We start from the raw sequence: 23,925 nt of genomic DNA, 5'->3' as shown, positions 1-23,925 counted from the left end.
AAAAAGATGAGTGTTGGCTTTCTTTTTAAATTCACACTGTTCCACCCTGAACACAAGCTTCTACACAGCGAAGAACACAAACACCAGAATACAGGGAGCTTAGAAAACTGCCTTTATTTTATTAGTTGTTGGAAACAGGAAATACAGAAGAGAGTTTAGTTTGCTGCAGAACAGCAAGATGTTCACAGGATGGGAATTTGGCCAGCAGATTAACAAGAAACTGCATTTTCAGCTTGGAGCTGGATTCAGCAGGGGTTAACTTAAAGCTTCTGAAACATTCAGTTACCTTGACTGTAAAACAGCTGCTTTTCCCTTGCTCCAAAGGAGGTATTAAGATGAGCTTTCTGGGCATGTTTAAGTCATACAAATGGGTTGGACAATTACAAATGGGGAAAGGGCATCAATCTCCATTTGACTTTATTTTGCAATACACTATTAAAAAACCCAGAACACCTTACACAGAAGTTACAAGCAACAGTATTAGGAAATCCAATTATACAAAAAATACTACATCTAGGCTGGGGTATATAGATTTATTTTTGGTAACATACATTTAAGTGGCACTAATTACACAGTAACTATAAGGTAACTAACATGAAACCACAGAACTGTCACTTTTCATAGCTGGATGGGACTTTGGTCATTTCAGGATAATCACATTTTCCAACCACCAATTTTACACTTCAGAGCCTTTGAGTACAGAATCGGGAGGGGGGGGGAGGGAAGAAATCAAATGTGAAAATACTGAAGTTACTCAGGACCTCATCCACAGCCATGTCTGTTGTGCCTGAATAGGTTAGAACATGTTAGTTATGAAGTAGTTACAGCCCAATTCTCAGTGTTACCAGCTTTCCCCTCCCCATTTCTAAAAAAAGCAAGAAGTTAGAGAATTGTCTTGAATTAGCGCCTGGCATATCCTGCAAGTGCAGAGAAAGTTTTGTTAAAGGAATGTTGAAGTTAACCCTTGTGTGCACAGATGTATTTGATGCAGACCGTTATAAAAAAATCATGGTTGGCTTCTAAATACTGGTAGCAAGACTCAATTTTAAATCTCTTAAGTAAATTATAGATAAATGAAAAAGGCTGGTAATCATACACTAAGATTAATAAACAGCACTTCAAAAATTTATCGAGTGCAGGGCGCTGCTTCAGCCATCTTCCCCTGGCCGTGCTTTACAAGAGAAGGCACCCGGATTTTTTCTTGCCACGTCGGGCTTGTAAAGCAGCTCTAGTGGCCATTTCAAAAACTTCCCTCACACCGTCTTTGGTCTTTGCACTGCACTCCATGTATCCAAAAGCACCAATGCGGTTTGCCATATCCCTGCCCTCTTCAGGTTTCACTGGCTCCTGTACAAACACAAAAACAATTAACATAGTTCAAAAGGAAGGAAGACGGACCATTTTGGTTTTTATCCTCCCAGTTCAGATGCAAGCCCCTGATTCTCTGCTGCTATTATGAAGGGAATAAACTTCTGGCAATGCTCTTCTAGCAAAGTGAGGCCTTCTAAAATTGAAGTGAACACTTAAAAATGGTTTGGTACAGTACCAGTAGGTTTCATAGTGCAGCAGTCATTGCGAGTAAGCCATCAAAAACTTGAATCCTAAAACCTACGTTCTATTCCCTGTGGTTCTCTTCTTCCTTAAAGAGAAAAATTGTGAGATCATTTATTTGCTGCATTATTCCTCAGTATGTGTAGCAGAAAAGGGGGACTAGTTACTGCCCCAGCTACTGCTCAGGTGACAGCTGTTTTATAAGTTAATGACATGTTGCAACACACATCTTAGTGATTTAAATGAACTTAAGAATTTGTTGGGCTTTTAGAGAAATGTCAGGTATAGACGTGCAGTTTAAAAGGACTATTACATAGGAGTCGAGAAACCTAATTTATTCATATTGCAGGATGTTACCAAGAGGCAGATAAATATCTCTTAACAGTGAATCCCTCTGCACCCGTAACACTAGGCTTCCTCACTGTGAGCAAGCATTTTTACTAAAGAAAAGGGCATAATGTTTTAGCATCAAGTAGTCAATAACGTTTGTCCAACATCTTGAATATTCTCCAGTACTGAAAAAAATACTGAGACAATGACCTAAACTTTAGATCCTAAAGCTGCTCCACAAAGCAAGCCTAGGTAGGTACGATTCCAACATGGAACTTTCCATGTGATGATCTTGCTTTAGAAGCAATCATATTACTGCAGCAACATATGAAATGTCCCTTTGTACCTGTGGCAGTTTTCTTACCACAGCATATTGCTTGCCCAGCTCAGGAAATCTAGTACTGCACTATGGAATTCTGGCGATGGACCAGTATATGCCACTGAACAGTTAGATTTGGCCAGCTGGGTAGAGAGACAGACCAGGGGATGTGCCCACGCCATGAAAAATAAAAATACTGTAAACTATTTGCAATTATACAGTTTTATTATACTTTTGTTTAGTTGTCCAGAGGCATAATAGAATGTTGCTATTCCCAACTCAGGAAAGCCAGGCAGACTCTTCTGTACTGTCTCCTGGCAAGATGCAATTACTAGAGCCGAATCTTTGAAGGTTTGGTAGCAGGGATTAAATTCACTTAAGGGGGCTTAAATGTGCTGATGGAGGCGTGGCTGCACTGTTGTCTGGATCAGAGCCCAGGAGTGAAGGAGGAGATGCCTAGCTACCTATTTAGCAGGAGCAGTGCAGGTGATTCTTGCACCTTAGGAGCGCTTTGACAATAAAGAACTTAATTTCTAATTGCGTGTCCTCAGGGGGGGGGGGCTGCGTGTGCTGCGGACACGAAGTGGGCTTTAGCCCCCAAAAGCTTATGCTGTAATAAATTTGTCAGTCTTTAAAGTGCTGCTAGTACTTTTCTTTCAGTTGCTTTGCTAAAATTACACTATTATCTACTTTAAAGGGTTGATGTGAAGACAAAAATACTCAAACACTTAAAACTTAAAATGCTATTACAAAAAGGAGGATGGCGTGGGGGATGATTCAGATGAGAACTCGGTATACCAAATACAGGATCATGGATTGCACCTTGTCTGCACATCCATCTAAGGAAAGCTTGTCCTAGCAGATAGACGCACACTGGATTTGCTGGGGACCTACATGTAAAGTCTACTGTTTGCAGGCATGAAGATCCTGATTGTGTCACATGTTCTTTTCACTGGTCTCCTCCCAACAATTCAAAATTGATGGCAGTCAGGCAAGAAAAAGACTTTTAATTTTGTTCATTCATTCATCAGTATAGCCATTACACCTTTCCTCCAAGGATCTCATGGTAGCATTCATGAGTCTATTTCCCCCCATGTCATCCTCACAGCAACCTTGTGATGTAGGTTAGGTTGAGGGTTTGACCCATGGTCACACAGTGAGTTTCATGGATGATTTTAACCCTAGCCTCCCAGGTTCTAGTCTTAATATCCCTCCACCTTCTTCCACATTCTGGAAAAAAATGTGTAAAAATGAAGAAGCTGGGGAAAGGGAATAATCTTTTCCCGTAGATCTGGAAATTTATAGTGTCCCTTGTTGACAGTCCTGTGTGGCAACTTTGAGATTAGCTAATTCAGGCTACAATCCTTTACATACTTATCAGGAAGCAATTACCATGGAATTCAGTGGGACTTACTTCTGAGCAATGCACAGTTTCCTTGTCATAAACCCACAATAGAAATTGCGGCAACATGGACCTCTTTTGAACCAAATTAGGAGAGTTTTCTCTTTAAGTCAGGTTTTTGTAAAATATGTAAAATTTTGTGGTTTGTAAAACTGCAGTGGTTGAGTATCTACAGCTTTGCAAGGGAGGAGGATAGGGAGAAAACTGGAACAACTTGGCTGTACCCCTGTGACCACACCCCATGACCTCCTAGCAGCCCCACCAGGTCTAGTGGGCACCAGCTGCCCAGGCACACAAATACTATCAAATCTAAATTAACTCACTACATGAAGAGGTCAAAATATAATGTAACACTCAGATTGCCAACTCTGTCATCCATACTCTCTTGGTAGTACAGTGGATGCTCAGGTTGTGAATGTGATCCGTGTGGGATGCACGTTCGCAACCCGCAGCGGTGTGTCTGCGCACATGTGGGTTGTGATTTGGCGGTCCGCAACCCGAAAAAATGCAAGCTGAAGTGTCTGTAACCCAAGGTATGACTGTAGATATCTGCTCCTGGTGACCAACATTAGAAAACCCATCCCCCAAAGTTGTAGAACACCTTCATATGATGGGATCAATTTCTAGCAAGTCACAGAGAGGAACGAGCAGCTGCTCTATGAGGAGAAAATTGAGAGGCACCAGTATAGGAAGTAGCCTACAGTAAGCGTGACTCTTAAGAATTCAAGCTACTTAGAAGGCAGATTCCAAAGCATCTTTTAGGATATACATACTTTAAAATTCAAGTACTTTCTAAGCTGCTGTATTAGTAAAATAAAGATTTTCAGCCTCAGCCCAAGCCCCCAGTAGCACATACAAGAGGAACAGACACTGCATGGAAATGGGAAAAAAGACTTGCCTGCTTCATCTTGGCCAGTTCCCGCCTTGTGTGTTCATCATTCCTCAAATCCTTCTTATTTCCTACCAGGATGATTGGTACGTTGGGGCAAAAGTGTTTCACCTCTGGAGTCCACTTCTCTGGAATGTTTTCTGAAATAAAATAAAAATAAAAATCAGAAAATCAATTTTCCGTTCAAGATTAAGGTAACACATGTACAGCAAATTTCCATGGGAGCTCATTTTCCCATATCCCTCACCAGCCTTACTGGCTGGGCTCTCAAAATGCTAGACACCAGTGTTTAAAGATCCCAAACAAGAGGCCATTTGGGATTTCCCCAGCTGTTAGCAGTTAGTGAGAGCAGTCAGAATCCTCCCCCCTTCCTAGGTGTGATCCTTGCACTGGTTCCAATGGATTCCAGTTTCCATTTTGGCAGCTCTCAAGTAGCTTATCCTAATGGAATATATTTTCCCTCCAACATTCTCTAATTTGGCTAAGACCAAATCCATAGCAGTTTCCCCACCTTCTGCCACCATTTCTTTGCCACTAGTCTGTTTCAGCTAGTAAACAAGGCAGAAAGGAACATTACGAATCTCAGCCTGCTACCATTCCTTGATTTAAGTCACTTGGCAAGATCTGTAGAAGAACGAAGTCTTAAAATTCTCTTTCTGCTGAACCAATGATGAATTTCCATTAATCACTAAACAGTACATTTTAGAGCAAGTTTAGAGTAGTTATAATTGGATTTATGGAAGAAATACTGCCCTTAGAAATATGTATTTTATATTTTTGCATATTCTCTCAAAAGTACGTTCAGCTAAGTAAAACATATTTCCCCCCTGTTAAAGTTACAGCTACCCTTGGTTAACAAACTATTCCCACGCATATCTGCATTGAAATTCAATAGCATTTAAAGAGAAATGAACTTGCCTCTTGTGGAATAAAATGTGATCAAGATCAAACTTCATCACATCAGGGAAATTAATGTTTCTCCCAGCTCAGTTTTAGACACAGAAACATTGAATTCTCTAACTGTTTTGTCCTTGATATTAGCCTCCTTTCCTACCTTCACAAAAGCAATCTTTTTATACACTTTGTTCACAGCTATGATTAAGAAACGAGATTCCCTCCCCCAAGAACTAATATTTCATTGAAAACGCAAGTTCTCTGAAGTTTTAGCTTATATATAGTATAGAAATCCTGCTAGCAATGCAGTAATTTAGAGGACATGACATGAATTTAGTTTTAACTACTTACCTAAACTATCAGGACTATCAATTGAAAAACACATAAGTATAACGTCGGTGTCAGGGTATGAAAGAGGCCTAAGTCTATCATAGTCTTCTTGTCCTGCTGTATCCCATAAGGCCAGCTCCACCTACAGGAAGAATAAGAGCATTCAGTCAATAAAAGAAGGTACCTTAATAGATAAGGCTTGTCAGGGTGGTGTTAAAAGTTCTTGTCCTGAGATTTCAGAGCATGTCCCTCTCCATTTAAGCACTCTCTCATTTAAAAAGAAATACACTGTTTCCATATGCTACTTTCAACCGTGTTGAGAAGAGCTGTGCAAGGAGCAAAGGCCTTCTTTATATGGGCCCTGAACAGATTTCCAGAGCTTCTCTTTGAAAAAAGAATATCCACCTATTTGTTTGGCCTCCACTAGTTAGAAAAAATGGATTTGAGTGTTTAGCTGTATTGCTCAGGAGTTTCACTGTTAGCTAGATTTTATTAAACTGCATTGCTGATTGCAGGTTTTGATTACTACCAAATATGACTGTGGTAATAGATGTTTGCTTGAAGTACCTTGAATTAAAGGAAATTGGGGAGAATTAGTATCAATTGTATTTTTATAAACATGAACATAAAAAGGAATTGCAAGCAGGCAAACAAAACTGGGCCTTTTTTCTGGACCCCCCCCCATCCTAAATTATGGAACTCTGTGCTGAGTGATATCAGGCAAGCCAATCTCTGATATTTTCAGTCAGCCTAAATTCATTCTGGCTTCTGGAGGTTAATTAAGGATGCTGATCATTGGGTTACAGTTTTAAACGACCATTTTGTCTTATGCTGTTTTATAGTTTTTAGATATAATTGAGTATTTTGAGTTTTATGAATGTTTGATGGAAATATGTTTAATTGTAAACCACTTTAAGTCTTGCCTAAAAGCAGGATAAAAGGTTTAAAAAACAAAACAAAACCCACAAACAGTTTCAGTGCTTTTAATTCTCTGTCCAAAAATTCAGTTCGAACAGTTCCTGAGGAACCTCTATTCTACTGAAAGCCACTAGTGTAGTGTATTGATAAGAAACAGCTTAAAAGAAATATCAGTTTACATTTTCCAGATGCATATGATTGAACATTCAGGGGTTTGGATCAATTTGCAAATTATTCAAAGTATTACAGCCAAGATAAAACTGAAGGCCTCTTCTCATTTTACATTTTAATACCCCCAGGACATATGTTCCCTGCTTCAGTTCATAATAAACACGTATTTAAATCAATGATTTTTTTTGGGTGAAAATCTTTAAAGAGCGGGGACCAAAATGGATAAAGGTCCCTAAAAGTTGTTTACATTGTAGGGAAGAGTTGCAATTTAACTCACAAAGAAGTCATTCCAAGCTGACATGAGGCACGCACCTTTTGTACTTGGGCACCTAGACTCACGTACAAAGAAGTGAGGAGGAGCACCAAGACTGAAAACAATTCTGTGAAAATGTCACTCTCACAAAACTGCCACTGGAGTGACAGACCTAAATACAGGGCACGGTAGAAGGAAAGGAAAACTTGGCAGGATTTCTCTGGGGTAAAGAAAAGAGAGACCAAGATTGTATTCATATAACCAGTTTTCCCCTTTACGTAGAAATTACTAATACTGCTGTGCAGTAGGATAATAAATTCTTCTGCAGTTTAAAAGGAATATCCTGTATTTAAAATCCACATGTAAATGGCACACATACATAGTGCTGTTTCTGAAAGCCTTGCAGCTGTTTTGGTGAAGCAATGTAAGGTGTGGGAGTAGAATGGGGAGGGTGATACTGAATTAGTAGTAGGCACTGTATGATTTGTGTATCTGTAAGGCAGAATTTGGGTATGACTGTAGCACTTTGCGAGTCAGGATGTGCCTTGGCAAGTGTGAGGCTGAAGAAGGGATCCTGAACTCTAAAGGTGCTTCAAAGTGACCTGCTATACTTTTGCATTTTAGGATTTTATTGTTTATTGCAAAATATTATATTTATGTTTAATATTGTACTGCATTATATATTGTAGCCTCTCAAGTTTCATTGCTATATATTGTATTTGTTATTCTGTAAATAGCTTAGGGACTGTCTTAAGTGGTTTATAAATTCATTACATTTTAAAAATAAAGAAACTTACAAAATTTAGCTTGGTTTCAAATAAAGTCTGGCGATCAAGAATAAAACAGATTCAGTTCTGCTTTTCATTACTTCTACACACTTTTTAAAAAATGCTGCTATGTGCTGCACTCTGCGCAAAAGAGGCATCCACACAAAATTTTAATTGGCAAAACAGTTTGTTCCAGTACTAACCCACTGAATGTACAACATTTTAAGCTGTTTCTAAGATATCCTTTCATTAACTTTAGCAGCATGTAACTGAGAACAGAACAAATACCCTTCAATTTCATCCAAATGATTTGAAAGGGGGGCAATCTAACATTAAGCTAGTCAAACCTTCTATTTAGTGAGAGTGCTATTTACACAGAGTAGCAACCATATATGAACTCTTTAGAGAACCAGGAGGCCACCCCCCCAATGTAAACACATGCCCATAGATTCATCAAGTTTCCTTGGGATGGATTCAGATTTCATGTGAGCAGAATTTTGCTAATGGGATAGTCTCTATGGTGGAAAAGGGAGTGATTTTTTGCAGATTCCTCCTTTCTCCAACAGCTGCTGTGGATGCTTGGGACCTCTCTGTAGAAGGTAGTGTGGGGTGCATGAAAAGTTAACTGAAAATCTCAACCCCTTTCCTCAGCAGAAACCTACTCAGTTCCCCTAGATGGAAGAAGCCTTTTCTTTTGCAGAAGTGAGACTCAGGATTCAATCCATGATATTGATCTCTAACTATAGATTCATTTATGCTAACTATATACTCTGTAGAACAGATGCAGGTGATGTGCTAGTGGCAGAAGTGCAGACTCACCTGTTTTCCATCAACTTCAATATCTGCTACATAGTTTTCAAATACCGTGGGAACATATACTTCAGGGAACTGGTCTTTACTAAATACAATGAGCAGACAGGTCTTGCCGCAGGCACCATCACCCACTATAACCAGCTTTTTCCGAATGGCTGCCATTGCTGCAAAGAGAAACACATTGATGATTAAAAATCTAACAGAAATTATGGTTTTTTTATGGCAGTGTGGTAGGGATGCTGCAGGCTATTATTCCCTCTTGGCTGGAAAAGCCTGCCGATTCCATAGTTTTCTGCTCACCTGCACTGAATCCCACCCTCCTATACCACGGGGCAGCAAACATTTTCAGCAGGGGGCTGGTCCACTGTCCCTCAGACCTTGTGGGGGGCTGGAATATACTTTGAAAAAAATAATGAACGAATTCCTATGCCCCACAAATAACCCAGAGGTGCATTTTAAATAAAAGGACACATTCTACTCATGTAAAAACACGCTGATTCCCGGACTGTCTGCGGACCGGATTTACAAGGCGACTGGGTCGAATCTGGGCCCCGGGCCTTAGGTTGCCTACCCATGTCCTATGCTTTTCACACCAACAATGCTAATTTTAAAGTAGTCATGGACAACTCTGATGCTGAGGTGTGCAGTAGCAACCACTCCTGATTCACTCCTTTTGTCATACTGTGACAATTTCTAGACTGTAATTTCTAACTGTGAAGATAGTTCAGTAACTTGTGTAGAGTTTTTGGGATGCTGCAGGCTGTATTTGGAGCCCAAAAGAACTTTAAAACCCCCGGACCTTAAGCTTGAGACTCCAATTGTAAATATATAAAATGGATGTGTACCTCCCCACACCCAACTAACACTGGTAACTTATTCCCTTACTCCACATCTATCAAGAGCCAACTACACTGCATTTCCCCCACCCAAGATTAAGAGCGGTCTCCCCTTTAAGTTGCTATGGTTTCAGTTACAGCTTCACAACATCTAACATTTTTATTAAGAATCTCATTTCTTTATTTTTTCTTAAATGTTAATACAACTGTTCTATGGTTCAGTGTCCAAGACTTTTGTATAATAAAGAAGAATTAATCTAATTGTATTTTTGATTATATAAAACACATTATTAAGTAAGTAAAAAATACTTATTTTCTTAGAAACTGCAGTAATCCTTAAGAAGTAAACTCATTTGTATATCTCACTGTATTGCATTGCCTGTGTCTTCACAGTTTCATAAGATTCTTTTTAGAAGAACAAAACAATTAGCCTGGCAGCCTCAGGAGTGAAATGGAAGAGTGGAAGGTAACCCTGCAGAACATGAATCAGAAACTATTTTCCATGGAAGGGTTACAGTGAAGACATTTCCTGAAATCCTAGCAGTTTCTAATAGTCATCCCAAGAGTGCCATGACGCAGCTCTCTCTGCAGCCCAGCCGACCAACAGGAAATAATATACACATAGCTACCAAACTGTCTAATATGAGAGATTCAGACAGCAAGCTTAAAGCAAGAAGAAAGTGATCCGTTCCTGTGGTCTTGGATCTTTCTGCCTCTGAAAATCCTAAACAATTTAGGGGCAAACTGAACTTTCTTTACTTATGATCACATAATTAGAGATTAATACTGGATTTACACACAACTGAAGTATGCTTCCTGAAAAATCTTTGCACTGCAGAATTACAAGAACAAGACTCAAGCAAAAACCTAGATGCAGAGATGGAGCAGCTTGGGAAGCATCCAGTCATGGCAATACTGAGCCAGATCCTTCTGAGTCACCCAGTGTACTTAGTTCAATGAACCGTCATATGGATTCATAGGCACTGAAGTCAAAGAACCATTGTGCACATATACTACTGCCCTATCCACAAGTAGTGTAATCCTAATCATGCCTACTCAGAATTAAGTCCTACCTATTGAATTTAACAGGGCTTACACTCAGATACAGGGGGACAGGATTGCAGCAAAGGCAAAATCTGATGTAGTCATACTGGTATCAGACCTACACGACATTGTTGAACTACACAGGATAATTTAGAAATATCCAGTAAAATATACTGAGAAGGAAAAAATAAATTTCAAGTGCCAGGTTCTCATAGCTCATGGTTATGATTTTATGGTGATTTGTAATGGTAAATACAAATGCAGTGCTTAGCCCATTGACAAGTGGAGTCAGTTGCACACTAGATACACTCCAAACCCAGAATGCAGGGTCAAGTGTAAAAATTGTACAGTGCCAGTAATGTAAAGTAAGGACATTTTGAAGCCATGAAGCCCCAGTCTTCAGATTTTTTGGGGTGAAAAACTAAGATGTTATCACCACATTGGGCACTGCTTTCTTTTTGGGTGAAGACAAAGTAGATGTTGAACAGTTCTGCTTTCTCTCCGTCATCCAAAAGCATTTCTCTGTATTCTCCACGCGGAGGACCTACTGGTTCCTTGTTCTTTCTATTGCTTCAAACATAGCCATAAAACCCCTCTTATTATTTTTAACCTCTCTTGTAATTCTGTGCTTGTTTCTGAGCTTTAGCCTGCCTGACCTTCTCCCTGTAAGCACTGGCTACTTATTTATACTTTCCCTTTGCAACCTGCCCCTTCTTCCACTTCTTAAACATGTCCCCTTTAAATCTCAGCTCATCTGAAAGTTCCTTATGCCCCCCCCCACTGGTTTCTTTAGGTACCTCCTACTATACTTGTTTGTTGGAATTGTTTGTGGTTGTGCCTTCAAACATCTTTTTTAAGAAACTCCATCTATCATGACCCATTTTTTGAGTATCTCAGCCAGTGTAGTTCATTATGCTTTTAGAAATCATGTCCAACTACACTCAGCTTTCCCTTTCCTCTGTATAATGAATCCCAAAAGGAAATGGTCACTTCCTCTCAAGGTTCCACTACTTCCACTTTACTGACCAGTTCTTCTCTGTTGGTGAGAATGAAGTCCAAGAAAGGCAATCCATTTGTTGCTTTTCCCACTTTCTAGAAAAACGAAGTGACTATTATATCTCTTTTATGAATGTTTGTTAATCTGCTCTATGAAAGCAGCATCCAAAGCCATTACTTAGCCTGAAATTGTTTTTAGTTTTTATGCTCCTTCTAGAAATATGCAGCCAGTCTTAAGCAGTAGGAGGTAAATTATGATTGATCCAAGGACCTGCTGAATTCTGCTGATACAGAGATTGCTAAGAAACTCAAGACAGGAATCTTTTCGGAAAAGGAAAATTAGAACACTTTTGCAATGGTATTATTTTATCAAATTGGGCCATATCTAGACAATGGATTTCCCCTAAGAATTTGTGATTAGAACACTATGGAGTCCAAGACCTATGGATTAAAAACACATTGAACTGTCCATTCCAACTCTACAATTCTTTGATTCTATTATGCTTTGATTGAGATTCCTGCACTGCAAGAGGTTTGACTGGATGGCCCTCAGGGTCCACACCTTTCAACTCTACAATTCTATGATTTTCTCTTTCTTTCATTTATTTTAAATTTATTATTCTATTTACACCCCACCTTTCCTCCAAGCACCTCAAGGTGGTGTACATGTTTCTCCCTCTTCTCCATTTTATGCTCCCAACAATCCTGTGAAATGGTTAGGCTGAGAGAGTGACTGGCCCAATGTCACATAGGGAGCTTCACGGCTAAGGCAGAATTTGAACCCTGGTCCTCCATGTCCTGGTTTTATATTCTGGCCTGACCATGACACCGCTAGCTCTTTGTATTTTATCCTTTATTCTATTTATATCCTTCAAGCAAAATACACCAATATTGAAAAATAACAACTTCTCCAGTGTCTGGAAGATCTGTAGCTTCCAAAAACTTTCATTTTTGTTTCATTAACTTCAGAAAATGGAAAATTTGTATCAATTGAAACACACTTGAACTTTCACTTGGTTGTTGCCTGATTGATAAATGTTTGAAAATGCATGATTTCATTTGTACATGTCACCATGTTGCAGGAACAAGCAACACACTTGGCAGACTCTCAGACTGCATTCCTGGAACAAATACCTGAAGACATTCTGTGTTCTGCAGCATTTGAAAGTACTTTGGCAATATTAAGTCCCAAGAATGTTGCTTGTTCAGCAACCTGGTCAGAGACAAAAGCAATGCTATAATCAATTACATTCGTACCTTTGAACCTGATATTCAAGAATTTTTCATGTTTTTAAAATGTTGTTTTTAAGTATGTTGCTTCATTCCAATATTAGAGGCCTGTTTCCATTTAGGAAAAAATGAAGGTCATGGATACATACATTTCCCATGGCTTGTCTTTTCTGGAACAAGCACACTTGAATACAAAAATAGCCATGAGATCACCACTGTTCTTTACTGCTATTTCTCCTTAAGTGCACCAAGAGCTGCTACTTCTAAGCTACATATAACACAATACAGCATTCTGGAGAAAAGACTTCTGAATTTCTGTGTGGAAGGGTAATGGGTTTTATTTAACCCTAAGAAGATGATTACTCAGCAAATTTCAGTGAAACTAAAAGGGCTGTGTCACTATCACAAAAACTGGGGGGGGTTTGCATGATTTTATCTATTTGCTAGTTGACTTAAGAAGAAAAAAAGGCCTGCCTCCAAATTAAACTTTGTGACCCATCAATAATCCCTTGCCAAAACTATTTTCAGACAATGAAAAATCAGTACCCTAAGTTGCTTAGGGAGTTCAGCGTGACAACACACAACTAATATACTGTATTCTTATTCTTGTTTAGAGAATATTCCATCTAGGCCTAGGAGATATCACTGAACCATCTAGAGTGCCACTTCCTTGCCTACAAATTGTCTATATCTATGCAATGATACAAACCAATGCAAGCATTATGAATGTAGCACTGAATACAGTAATTTATAGTTCCTTGAAAAATGAAAGAGAAAATACACATACTTTCATGTAACATTTGATAGCAGAGAAGAAAGACCTGGGCAGTACAGACTGAAAGGGAAGCTATAAGTCTGAAGCTCAATGCCCAAAGCTCAATGCTTTTAAGCCTTAATAGTCTGCAAAAGAACAGTCAGCTTGTCCCACATCACCATTTTCAGCTTGCCAGAACATTTTATCAGAAAGTTGAAGTACAATTTCACTACTGTGTTTAAGCAACTGAGGATTTTTTTAAGGATTCTTTTTTAACACAGATTTCTTTGGGTAAAAGTCTTAAGTTTGCATAAAAATGAATACATAATGGCTTTTGGGGGGGGGAGTTTATAACTTAAGTATGTGCAGGAATAAAGCCTAATTGTCTCCATTCTGAGATTCTTATCCATCTCATTAACAGGTGTCACATTAGGCATATAAACAGCCACTTGCTTGGTTGCTGTGGAAAGTTAAGCATTGCCTCCAGGTGGCCATGTAGTTTTTGTAAATTTGTTTTAAACCACAAGTGATTAACACAAGTATATGAAGGCAGGGTGACCTAGTAACTTGTAGATTTTCAAGGCTGTGTTGTATTAAAACATCACAAACCAAGGTAATTTTCAGGTTCTTAGTTGACAGTATCCAAGATGTATAATTTTTTTTGCTGCCTTAATTCCACATACGTCAATAATGAAATGTCATGAATTAAGCTTCTTTGAGTTTTTTGAATTTTTCACGTGCGAACTATTTTACACAAATATTTACATGCAAAATTGAAGCAGCAGAGGCATAACTTGCAGACAGCTAAACAACAGAAGTGTGTGTTACGCTTAAGAAAAAATGCAGAAATAAATGAGAAGACTAGATTATTAAACATGCAATGGAAGATATTTCTCTGAGAATTTGTGATACTTGTGCTAGACATATACAATCTGTCCTATACACAGGCAACACAAGGAAACTACCTCAGTCATTAATTTCATACAATGAGCTCTTCCCCTCCTTCCTTCATATCTATCTGCTTTTTAACCACAAAGAGTAGGCTTTAAGATGTCTTGCAGCCTGTTGCAAACAAGGGGACAATTAAGTTTTTAAAATCTAAAAGCAATATATTTACACTCTGCTAGCTTTCCAGAATACTTTTTCTGGTATCCATCGGGTGATAGGAAGAACTAGGAAAAAAAGTTATGCGAGAGTTAAAAAGCTGCTTCCTGTTGTTAAATTAAGTGCATGAGGTAAGCTGTTGCCAGCTGCCAAATGCTACGTTAGCTTTCTAAATTAAAGACTTAAGACAGAACAAAACTTGCTTTCAGTGTGTTATTTTGGTGACTTATGTCAGCTTTTCAATTACAATGAACACAGTGACTTAGGTTTTATAAATCATTCCTTCTTTTCAAGTCCCACACCAAAATATAGAGATCTGACATTAATGACATTTACCTACTGCAAGTTAACATTGTACCTATACTGGCATTAAGTATCAGAATAATTTTTAAATGGTTTCTGCAGTCCTAACTGAACCACTGTTTTCCTCACTTGTGGAAATTAAGCAAATATGTATTAATAACTTTATGGGCTAGATCCTTATTTCCCATGAGTGAAATTACACTCATGCGCTAATGGATTAAAGGAGATTTCTCCTCTTCCTCTCTGCAGCCCATAAAAATCTGCTCTAGAGGGATGCGGAACTCTCTGATAGAGTGGTGGTGCTTCCAATTGCTCCCCATCAAATGGAGCCAGTGTTTGGTGCTTTTTAAATATGGCACAAAATATAAGCCCTGCTGGGAGTGGTTTTACTCAGGAGTTTTTGGGTGCAGCTGAACGCTGCTGAAAGCAGGGCTTACAGACAGCAGGAATCTTTGCAGCTGCAGCTTGAATTCAAGTTTGGGCTGCAACGAAAAAAGGAAGAATTGGGGTGCTTAAGTGCAACCCTGATTCTTTCTTTGAAGTTATATGATATATAGTGTCAGGTTGTTAACAGGTGGGCAAGTCTTGCCCACTTCTCAAAAGTGACCCGCAGTTGGTGGGCCAGAACAGGATCCTGCCTACAGCTCTGATCAATTTGCCAGTTTGCTCCAACAGGAATTTGTGCTGGATTGGAGTCCCCTCCACAAACCAAAGGAGCCCTTCAGTTGTAGAAGGACATGCCTGGATCCAACCCTATAAAATTAGGACTATCTTCATAATATCAGTATTTCAACCTTGAAAATATATGTATTATTTTTACTGAAAATGAAAAATAATTCACGTTTACAACTGCACAGTTATTAAAGTTAATGATTCCACTTGAGTTAAGCATCATAATCTGGTAGGCTAGTGCAATAAGCAGGGTGTAACCTTTCCATGTCTGTATATGACCAGAGAGAAGATGAAAGGTCAACTGAAACATCACCCTTGCTTGCCACATCACAAATGGCTTTTAAACCTACTATAGGTTTCAGAAGTAGTGCCTTTTCTGTAAAGGAGACTGTTGTCTGGAAACATCCACCCTTGAAACCAGTTGGACACACAGACCTACTAGTAGAGTGGTTCTTTGGATCTGTATGTGCCTAAAAGCTGCTTTAATGGAACTGGAACTTCACTGCAATCAGTGCCGTAAACTGCATTTCATACCCTCTGTATTGAGGCAATTTCAGCCTCAGTATAAACAGCTTCAATTTTGATAAAACAAGAGCCAAGGATACTTCCTAAGAAAGCTAAATTGGATTTGAGAGATCAGAGCATGCAATAACGCTATAAGCAAATTCACTATCGCCTACAGAAGAAAAAATAAGCAGGACAATAAGAGTCTGCACTGAATGCCTTCTTTACCTGCAGGACAAATGTTTTAGTAAACATTTTCCTAATACATTTTGACTCGGGACAAATATTGAAAATAAAAATAAATAAATAAAATTATCAAATTGCCTTCAATTGCTACTTTACTAAGTCTACTAAACAGAATTATGCTGAAGTAGTAGCAACAAACTGAAGACATCTAATCAAGTGAACTGGGATTGCTATAGGATACAACAAACTTTCAGGTGACTTCAAGTATCTGACAGCCTCATTTTGTAGTCAGCTGTAGCTGGTTCCTGAAACACTGCAATTTCTCAGCAGCTAATATGTATGAATTGAGCACTCTAGAGCCCATCACTGGAATAATTTTTCACCGTCCTCCATGCAGACTAATTCACTTCTTTTATTTGATAACTAATCAGAAAATAATTCAAATTATCTTTATTCAACAAAACTCAAAGTGCAGATATAAAAGTGAAAGTCATAATATAGCTGTGTAGATTAATTACCAACCTAAACATTTATACTGAAGGGAGCATAGAAATTAACTAAACACACACACACACAAATATTGTAGACAATGCTTTAGAATGCCCCTCCTCAAAAGAGAGTCTTCTGTGAAGCAAGTTTTGGGAACGCCTCTGCGGCAGTACAGCCAACCAAATGTTTTCTGACAGTAAGGCAAAGGACGATTCAGAAAGAATTACTCTTGAACCATGAGCCAAATTGCAGGACAGCAGCAGAAACATCCTGAAGTGGGTTGCAGCTACCAAGAAGCTGTAGTTTACTCCCAATTAAGTGTGAAAGATAAACACATAAGGTTTCTAATTCATGTAGAGGAACAAAAAAACAAAACAAAAAACCCCAAAGTTGACAAACCTTAGAAAAGTGGTTGTGACTATGAGTCATTCCTTGGTGTTGACATTTAAGGAAGGAAGTACATGTCTCTCCCTTCTAGCCTCCTGCAGGTCTTCAGTTTAGCCTGAATCAAAAGTTCCTGGATAATAGATTCTGTATATTTGGGGGCAGGGAAGGGGGAAGAATCAAGATCCAGGAAATGAAGGCATAGACACAAATACAATCCCCACTGAAGGGCATCATATTTCTGGATAGTTCCAGTACCAAGATTATAAAATTATATTCTACCTCATAGTGTAGTTCCATAACACTATGTAAAACATAGAAGACTAATAGGAAAAAGAATGACCAGAAGGTATATTTAAACTTCTTTTGGAAAAGGAAAGTACCAGCTGCTACTACTACTACTACTACTACTACTACTACTAATTTATTATTTGTACCCCATCCATCTGGCCGGGCTTCCCTAGCCACTCTGTGAACAGTATGTAGTCAGAACATTTAGTGGGGAAAGGCTTTAAGATAGCAAGGGCTACCCTGTGGCCCACCTGCGCCCTCTAGATGCTACTTGACTACAATTCCCATCATGGCTGATAAATGACTATGCTTGTGGGATTGATGGTTGAGCAATATCTGGAGGGCCACAGGCAAGCCACCTGTAGCTTTAATGGAAGGCTGAAATTCTCTTTTCTTTAGGCTGTTTTAATTAGGTGGTGTACACTCTGCACTCAAAAGTAATTTTGAGTCTCAAATACATTTCTGGATTGAATCAGAACCAGAATGAACAACTTCAGCCGCAACTACTAAAAGTCTGACCCGTTTGCAAATTTAGACTGTTTACCCTTATGTATCTTAGTAAGGAATTGGTTACAACTTCTGAAATCTTAGAACAAAGAAAAATCCATTCCAAACACACTGACTTGGGCTCACCTCCAAATATACATAGAACTGAGTCTGTCTCGGCAAAAATGGCTATATAGAAGTAATGAACTCCTGCTTCCAGAATGTTACTGGCAGACAAAGAGCAGTTTGTGTTGTCACAAAATGCAAGTTGTTTGCCAAGAAAACCCATACTAGTGTGATTCAAGCTAACCAAATACATTTTAAGTATATTTGCTAATTTTGCACATTTTACTCTAAACCAAATATTAGATATTTAATTACTTTGGCAAGTAAAAATGTTGCAGTGGTAGAAGAGTTATAAGCATCAAGGTTGCGGGGAAATCCCCCCAAATTGACCAAAGAACCTGCATTGAGTGTAGTTCCAGCTTATGGAAGTTGCTTCTGCTTGATTTTGGGGGGTCCCCCTCAGTGCCATAGCCCATCCCCTTCAGCAGGGCCCTGCTACTCAGTGGAGCATTTTCAGGAGTCTGGAAAAGTCAGCTTCTGCTAGTCCCATTACACACACTTAAGTCTGGATTGTAACCAATATTTCTCTTAAGGATGAACTCAAATAAAATAAGGCAACTAACATAAAACTAACCAACCAACCAACCAACCAAAAGGATTATAATCAGGGGTAGGGAGACAGGCTGATCTCAAGCAATGCTGCAAAGGGAATCTGAACCTAATGGTAGTCATTGGCCTTCTTCACGTATAACGCTAAATCATGGCTGAGCATTATGAAAACAAGTTGGAACAAATCTCAAACTCTGGCTCCCCTTCCTCCCTGGCACAGTCATAAGGAACTCAGATGCTTTTGCTTCAGCTTGTTACATCATCTAAACCTGAACTGTGGCTAATCTTAACTATGGTTTGCTGAAACAAGTCCGCTTTATAAACTGAGGTTTGAAGTTAGCTTGTTTAAACAAACCATAGTTAAGATTTGTCTGGATCTGGAAGACAACAAGCAGACAATAGAACAAGCTGAAGTTAACTTAAAATCTAAGCAAAGGTTCTTGCAGATACGCTGAAGGAGGAGATGGGAGTGCACAAGTCAAAGGTTTAGGGTTACATTCAAATGCAGCTACTGAGTGACTATGGATTTTAATATTATGCAAGTGTCTCCCTCCCCTCCATCTCAAGCTTAGAAGCTGTACATATATTTGAAATGAAAAGTTCTGGGATGTCTTTGCCTGAAGCTATTCTAATTCCAAGTTTAGGAATTTGAAGCTCCAATCTGATTTACAATGCATGATGGGTATGATTGAGCTTAAAGCAGCATCTAAATGATCCTACTATTAAATTTACTCTGTATACAGAAATTGAATTTTAATCATCAGCTGTTTCCTAACTGGATGGGTCAGCAATGTGAATAAAATCCTGCAAGCACTCCAGCCAAGCACCTTCATGCCAACTGGAGCCAGGGTCCAGCTGGTAAGCAACACAAGCTTCTTGCTCCAAGGCTACCAGTTTTCATTTACTTACGTAAAATCAAATCCCAACCAAGCTTCCAGAAAATGTACCGAAGTATGCTACATAAAGAGTATTGGTGGAATTGTATATCTTAGAAACTGTTTAATAGATGTAAGGTATCAAAGATATATGAAAAATTAAAACACTTCAACTTGTTTACAAGATTCCCCGTATATGAAAGAACTAGCATTTTTGGAGACAGATGTTTTGAAAGAACTTCCAATGCTTGAGAGATATGCAATACTATTATTAACCACTGAAGACCACCTTATGGTTGAAATGCATTCGGCAGATGGGGGGGGGGGTGTTCAATATTCATTGGACCCAACATATTCTGGTAATTTATATTATGCTGAAGTGATTTAAGTAGTCATATATACAAGTACAGGAACGTAAAGAGTTTTAATAGTTGTTTTTAAGGATAATAAAGTTGCAGAAAAAAATACTAACAATAGTCTTTCAATTATCTGGTATTTAAGTGAACATTGGCCACCCTTCTGTCGGTGCTCTGGTACTTAAATCAACTTATTAGCCAACCTTATTTTTTTATCACAGTCAATTCCTCCCAAGTCTTCTGTTTATGTCTGAAGACTTAGGAAAGTGACTGGTAGTATTATACCATTCTGGGCTTCTGGAAAAGATAGAAGCAATGCAAGTCTCTTGTCACTTTTGCTTTTTCCACAGCTCAGTACAAAAAACATCCATATCCCAACTCAGAAGATAAAAAGGCAGGTCAAGCTGAGAAGAGTTCCTGATCCTTGGCAAGCAAATTTGTGAAAACTTGCATAAGACTGTAATTTGAAAAGGCAGTTCTAGTCATTTTTCTTTGTTCCTTTTCAGCTTTTATAGGGTTCAGTGCAAATTTATTTCATCATACCTACAGAATGATGAAAGGTAGAAATATTAATGAAAACACCGAGTTAAGGGGAAGGATATCTGTGATAAAAATGAATGTATTACCAAGGATGTCTTTCCTATTTGAATTGATATCTGTGGTCAGGGGGGCAGGACACTTTAAACAATGGCAAAAATATATTTCCAAATTTGTCTGGTGGGGGGGGGGACCCAGAATTAAATATAAATTGTTAACAGATGCTAAAGAAAGGGGCGGATTCTTCCTGCCAGATCTGAAACTGTACTATGAGGTGTCCTGCCTTTGCTGGTTATGGGAATGGAATATAGACCTACTAGATTTGGAAGGACATGACAACAGATTTGGGTGGCATGCTTATTTATGGTATGGAAAAACAAAGGTACATAAGGGATTCCTGAACCACATTGTAAGGAAATCAATTTATGAAATATGGGGAAAGTATAAAAACTTGTTGGAAACTAAAACACCATGGTGGCTCTCCCTATTAGAAGTGATATCTATTAAAAATATAAATATGAAAGATGGCTGGGCGACTTATAAAGAATTGTTAATGGAGGTGGAAAACCAATTCAATGAAGTAAGGTATAAGGTATATGTTATCAGACTGGTTACAACACCATCAACTGAATGATATATTCAGGAAAGATAAAGGTGTGTGTTTTGGAAAAGAATTCTCAAGGTTTGAAAAAAGATTAGACAATAATGAAAAACTGTTATCAAAAATGTATAAATCACTGTTGGAATGGGAGACAAAGGACAAGGAAGTTAAAGCGGTTATGATACATTGGGCAAAGGATGTGGGGTAAAATATACCATTAAATCAATGGGAGAAGTTATGGAAAGAGGATTTAAAATTTACAGCTTGCTGTTCGCTGAAAGAAAATTATATGAAGATGATGTATTGAATGTATTTGAGTCCAACAAAATCAGCAAAAATGTATAAAAGTACATCAAATGTATGCTGGAAGTGTAAGGAAAAGGAAGATACTTTTTACCATATGTGGTGGTCCTGTAGAAAAGTAAAAGACTTATGGGAAATGATATACTGTATAATGAATTGAAAAGATGTTTAAAATAACCTTTGTCAAAAAACCAGAAGCATTTTTACTTGGATTAACAGGGGACAGAATACCAAGGGACTTAAAAAGACTATTTATGTACACAACAACGGCCGCAAGAATATTACTTTCCCAGAAATGGAAAGAGGAAAAGGTACCAACAAAAGAAGAATGGATAATTAAGATGATGGATTATGATGAAATGGCAAAGATGACCATGAAGACCAGAGATCAAGATGAGAAAAAGTTTCAGCAAGAATGCAAGATATTTATAGACCGGAGATGTCCAATCAGTAGATCACGACCTACCAGTAGATCCTTGGCTGATCCTGGTAGATCGCGGGATCCTTATTGTGTACAAAAAGTTATGGGGGGAAACCTAAAAAACTCTGTGCAATCTTGCCCCTGAAAAAAGCTCAACAACTCTGGGCACTTCACTTCCACCCACCCCACGCACACTTCTCCTCCTTCCAATGACAATGGGTAGATCACTGCCAGTTTTTTGGGAGTTGGACATGCCTGCTATAGCCAGTGTGGTGTAGTGGTTAAGAGCGGTAATCATGTAATCTGGGGAACCGGGTTCGTGTCTCCACTCCTCCACATGCAGCTGCTGGGTGACCTTGGGCCAGTCACACTTCTCTGAAGTCTCTCAGCCCCACTCACCTCACAGAGTGTTTGTTGTGGGGGAGGAAGGGAAAAGGAGATTGTTAGCCGCTTTGAGACTCCTGAAGGGGAGTGAAAGGCGGGATATCAAATCCAAACTCTTCTTCTTCTTCTTCTTATTTAAAAAACCACTGTAAATATAGTAAAATGTTAGCAGGTTTGATATAACATTTATGTAATTATATAATTGGGAATTAAGATAAATAAGAGGGAAAACAAAGTTTGGAGAAATAAAATGAGATGCAAGAAATTATGGGGGAGGAAACTGGAATTCAGGACAGGGGTGGGGGGAAATCTATACTATATTCTTGGAAAATCATTGAATATATGAATAATTGTGATGATAAAATCTGAAAAATCAAATATTTTTTAAAAAAGAAAACACCGAGCCACACTTCATGATTAAACCAATTAGACTGAAACAAAAACAAAGGAAGTCATCTTACAGACTTCAAGTTCTAGAAATGTACTGCCAGTGTCATATCCAAATACTAAGCTTTACAGAATTAGATGGAAGCTCAAGATACCAGATTGGCAATTTTTAATGTTGGAAAGGTGAAGTTTGCTACTAAGTTTTTAAAGCAACCAATTATGAAGAGTTTAATCATAAAGGCTACAGATCAAAAGCATTTCTTGAGGTGAAAGTAATATTAATTTGTGGCCAAAATTCACAGGAGTATTAACACTACTTGAGGAACAAGTTTGTATCAACGCTTTACGATGCAGGGCTGGAAAACAAATGCCTTGATGCCCAACTTGCCTGAGTGCAAGTGGACTCAATTCAAGTGGACCACACTGGCACTACACTATGCCTGCAGAATGCCAAACAGTCCTTGCACCAAGCTAAGAATCTTTGATCCATGGAAGATCTCTGCAAACTGAGTGAAGGGGCATTAAAATGACAAATACTATTCAATGTTAGCAAGTCTAAAGTGACCTTGATTAGGGTAAAAACCCTTAACTTGACATATATGCTAATGTGGTCTCAACAGATGGTGAGTGACCAGGAAAAAGATGTTGAGGTCATAGTGGATTTGGTGCATCAACAGTGAAAAAAGTGAATTCCATGTTAGGGATAATTAGGAAAGGGACTGAAAATAAAAATGCCAATATTATAATGCCATTATACAAATCAATGGTGCGGCCACACTTGGAGTACAGTGGTACCTCAGGTTACAGACGCTTCAGGTTACAGACTCTGCTAACCCAGAAATAGTACCTCGGGTTAAGAACACTGCTTCAGGATGAGAACAGAAATTACAAGGCAAAAGCGCAGTGGCCCCATTAGCTAAAGTGGTACCTCAGGTTAAGAACAGTTTCAGGTTAAGAGCGGACCTCCAGAACGAATTAAGTTCTTAACCCGCGGTACCACTGTACTCTGTACAGTCCTGGTAAATGCACCTCAGAAAGGATACTGTAGAGTGGGGAAAAGTGCAGAACAGGGTAATCAAAGTCATCAAGGCAGAGGAGCAACTCTCAAGTGGTTAAGTTTTTTTTTACAATTTTACCCCCAAGTTGCTGAGCTTTTTTTTTAGGATTTTACCCCAGGACATATACTGCCACAGGGGCTGGATTAAATCGACTGGCAGACTGGGTTAGGCCCCCGAAACCGACTTTGGACATGCCTGCTCTAAACAGTTTGGGACCACACTATTCCGGGGACCACCTCCATCTGATTGAGCCTGTCTGTGCATTATGATCCGCCTCAGAGGCTCTCTTGTAAGGTCAATTGGTCAGTAGGAACTTTTCAATGCTGGCCCTCAAATTGTGAAACTTACTACACAGTTGTTCCCAACACTACAAACTTTTCAGAGTACTTTAAAAATCTATGTCTGGCTAGTT

General features: G+C 38.8%; 1 protein-coding gene and 1 long non-coding RNA gene across 4 annotated transcripts in view; one reads left to right on the top strand and one right to left on the bottom strand.

Annotated features, from left to right (window-relative positions):
- The window catches only part of LOC310672442, a 131,253-nt gene extending 107,542 nt beyond the window's left edge, over window positions 1–23,711 (top strand). The window contains exon 2 of the long non-coding RNA XR_014508583.1: window positions 23,619–23,711. This is a non-coding gene — a long non-coding RNA (uncharacterized lncRNA). The remainder of the gene's footprint in view (window positions 1–23,618) is intronic.
- Window positions 100–23,925, bottom strand: part of RHOA (ras homolog family member A) — a 28,020-nt gene continuing 4,194 nt past the window's right edge. Inside the window, exons 1-5 of one of the 3 annotated variants that reach the window (XM_083429570.1) lie at window positions 17,155–17,281; window positions 8,644–8,801; window positions 5,737–5,857; window positions 4,501–4,631; window positions 100–1,347 (exon numbers count right to left, since the gene is read on the bottom strand). In XM_083429570.1, the coding sequence (XP_083285696.1) occupies window positions 1,174–1,347; window positions 4,501–4,631; window positions 5,737–5,857; window positions 8,644–8,799 (582 nt within the window). In that variant the 5' untranslated portion in view covers window positions 8,800–8,801; window positions 17,155–17,281 and the 3' untranslated portion in view covers window positions 100–1,173. Of the gene's footprint in view, window positions 1,348–3,287; window positions 3,387–4,473; window positions 4,632–5,736; window positions 5,858–8,643; window positions 8,802–17,154; window positions 17,282–23,925 lie in introns of those variants that run through there. The other 2 variants (XM_083429569.1, XM_083429571.1) reach the window with 2 other exon arrangements.

The sequence above is a fragment of the Podarcis tiliguerta genome (assembly GCF_965153285.1).
Source record: "Podarcis tiliguerta genome assembly, chromosome: 2".
NCBI lineage: Eukaryota > Metazoa > Chordata > Lepidosauria > Squamata > Lacertidae > Podarcis > Podarcis tiliguerta.
Note: the sequence above shows the minus strand (reverse complement) of the source record. Positions and strands in the feature narration are given on the sequence as shown.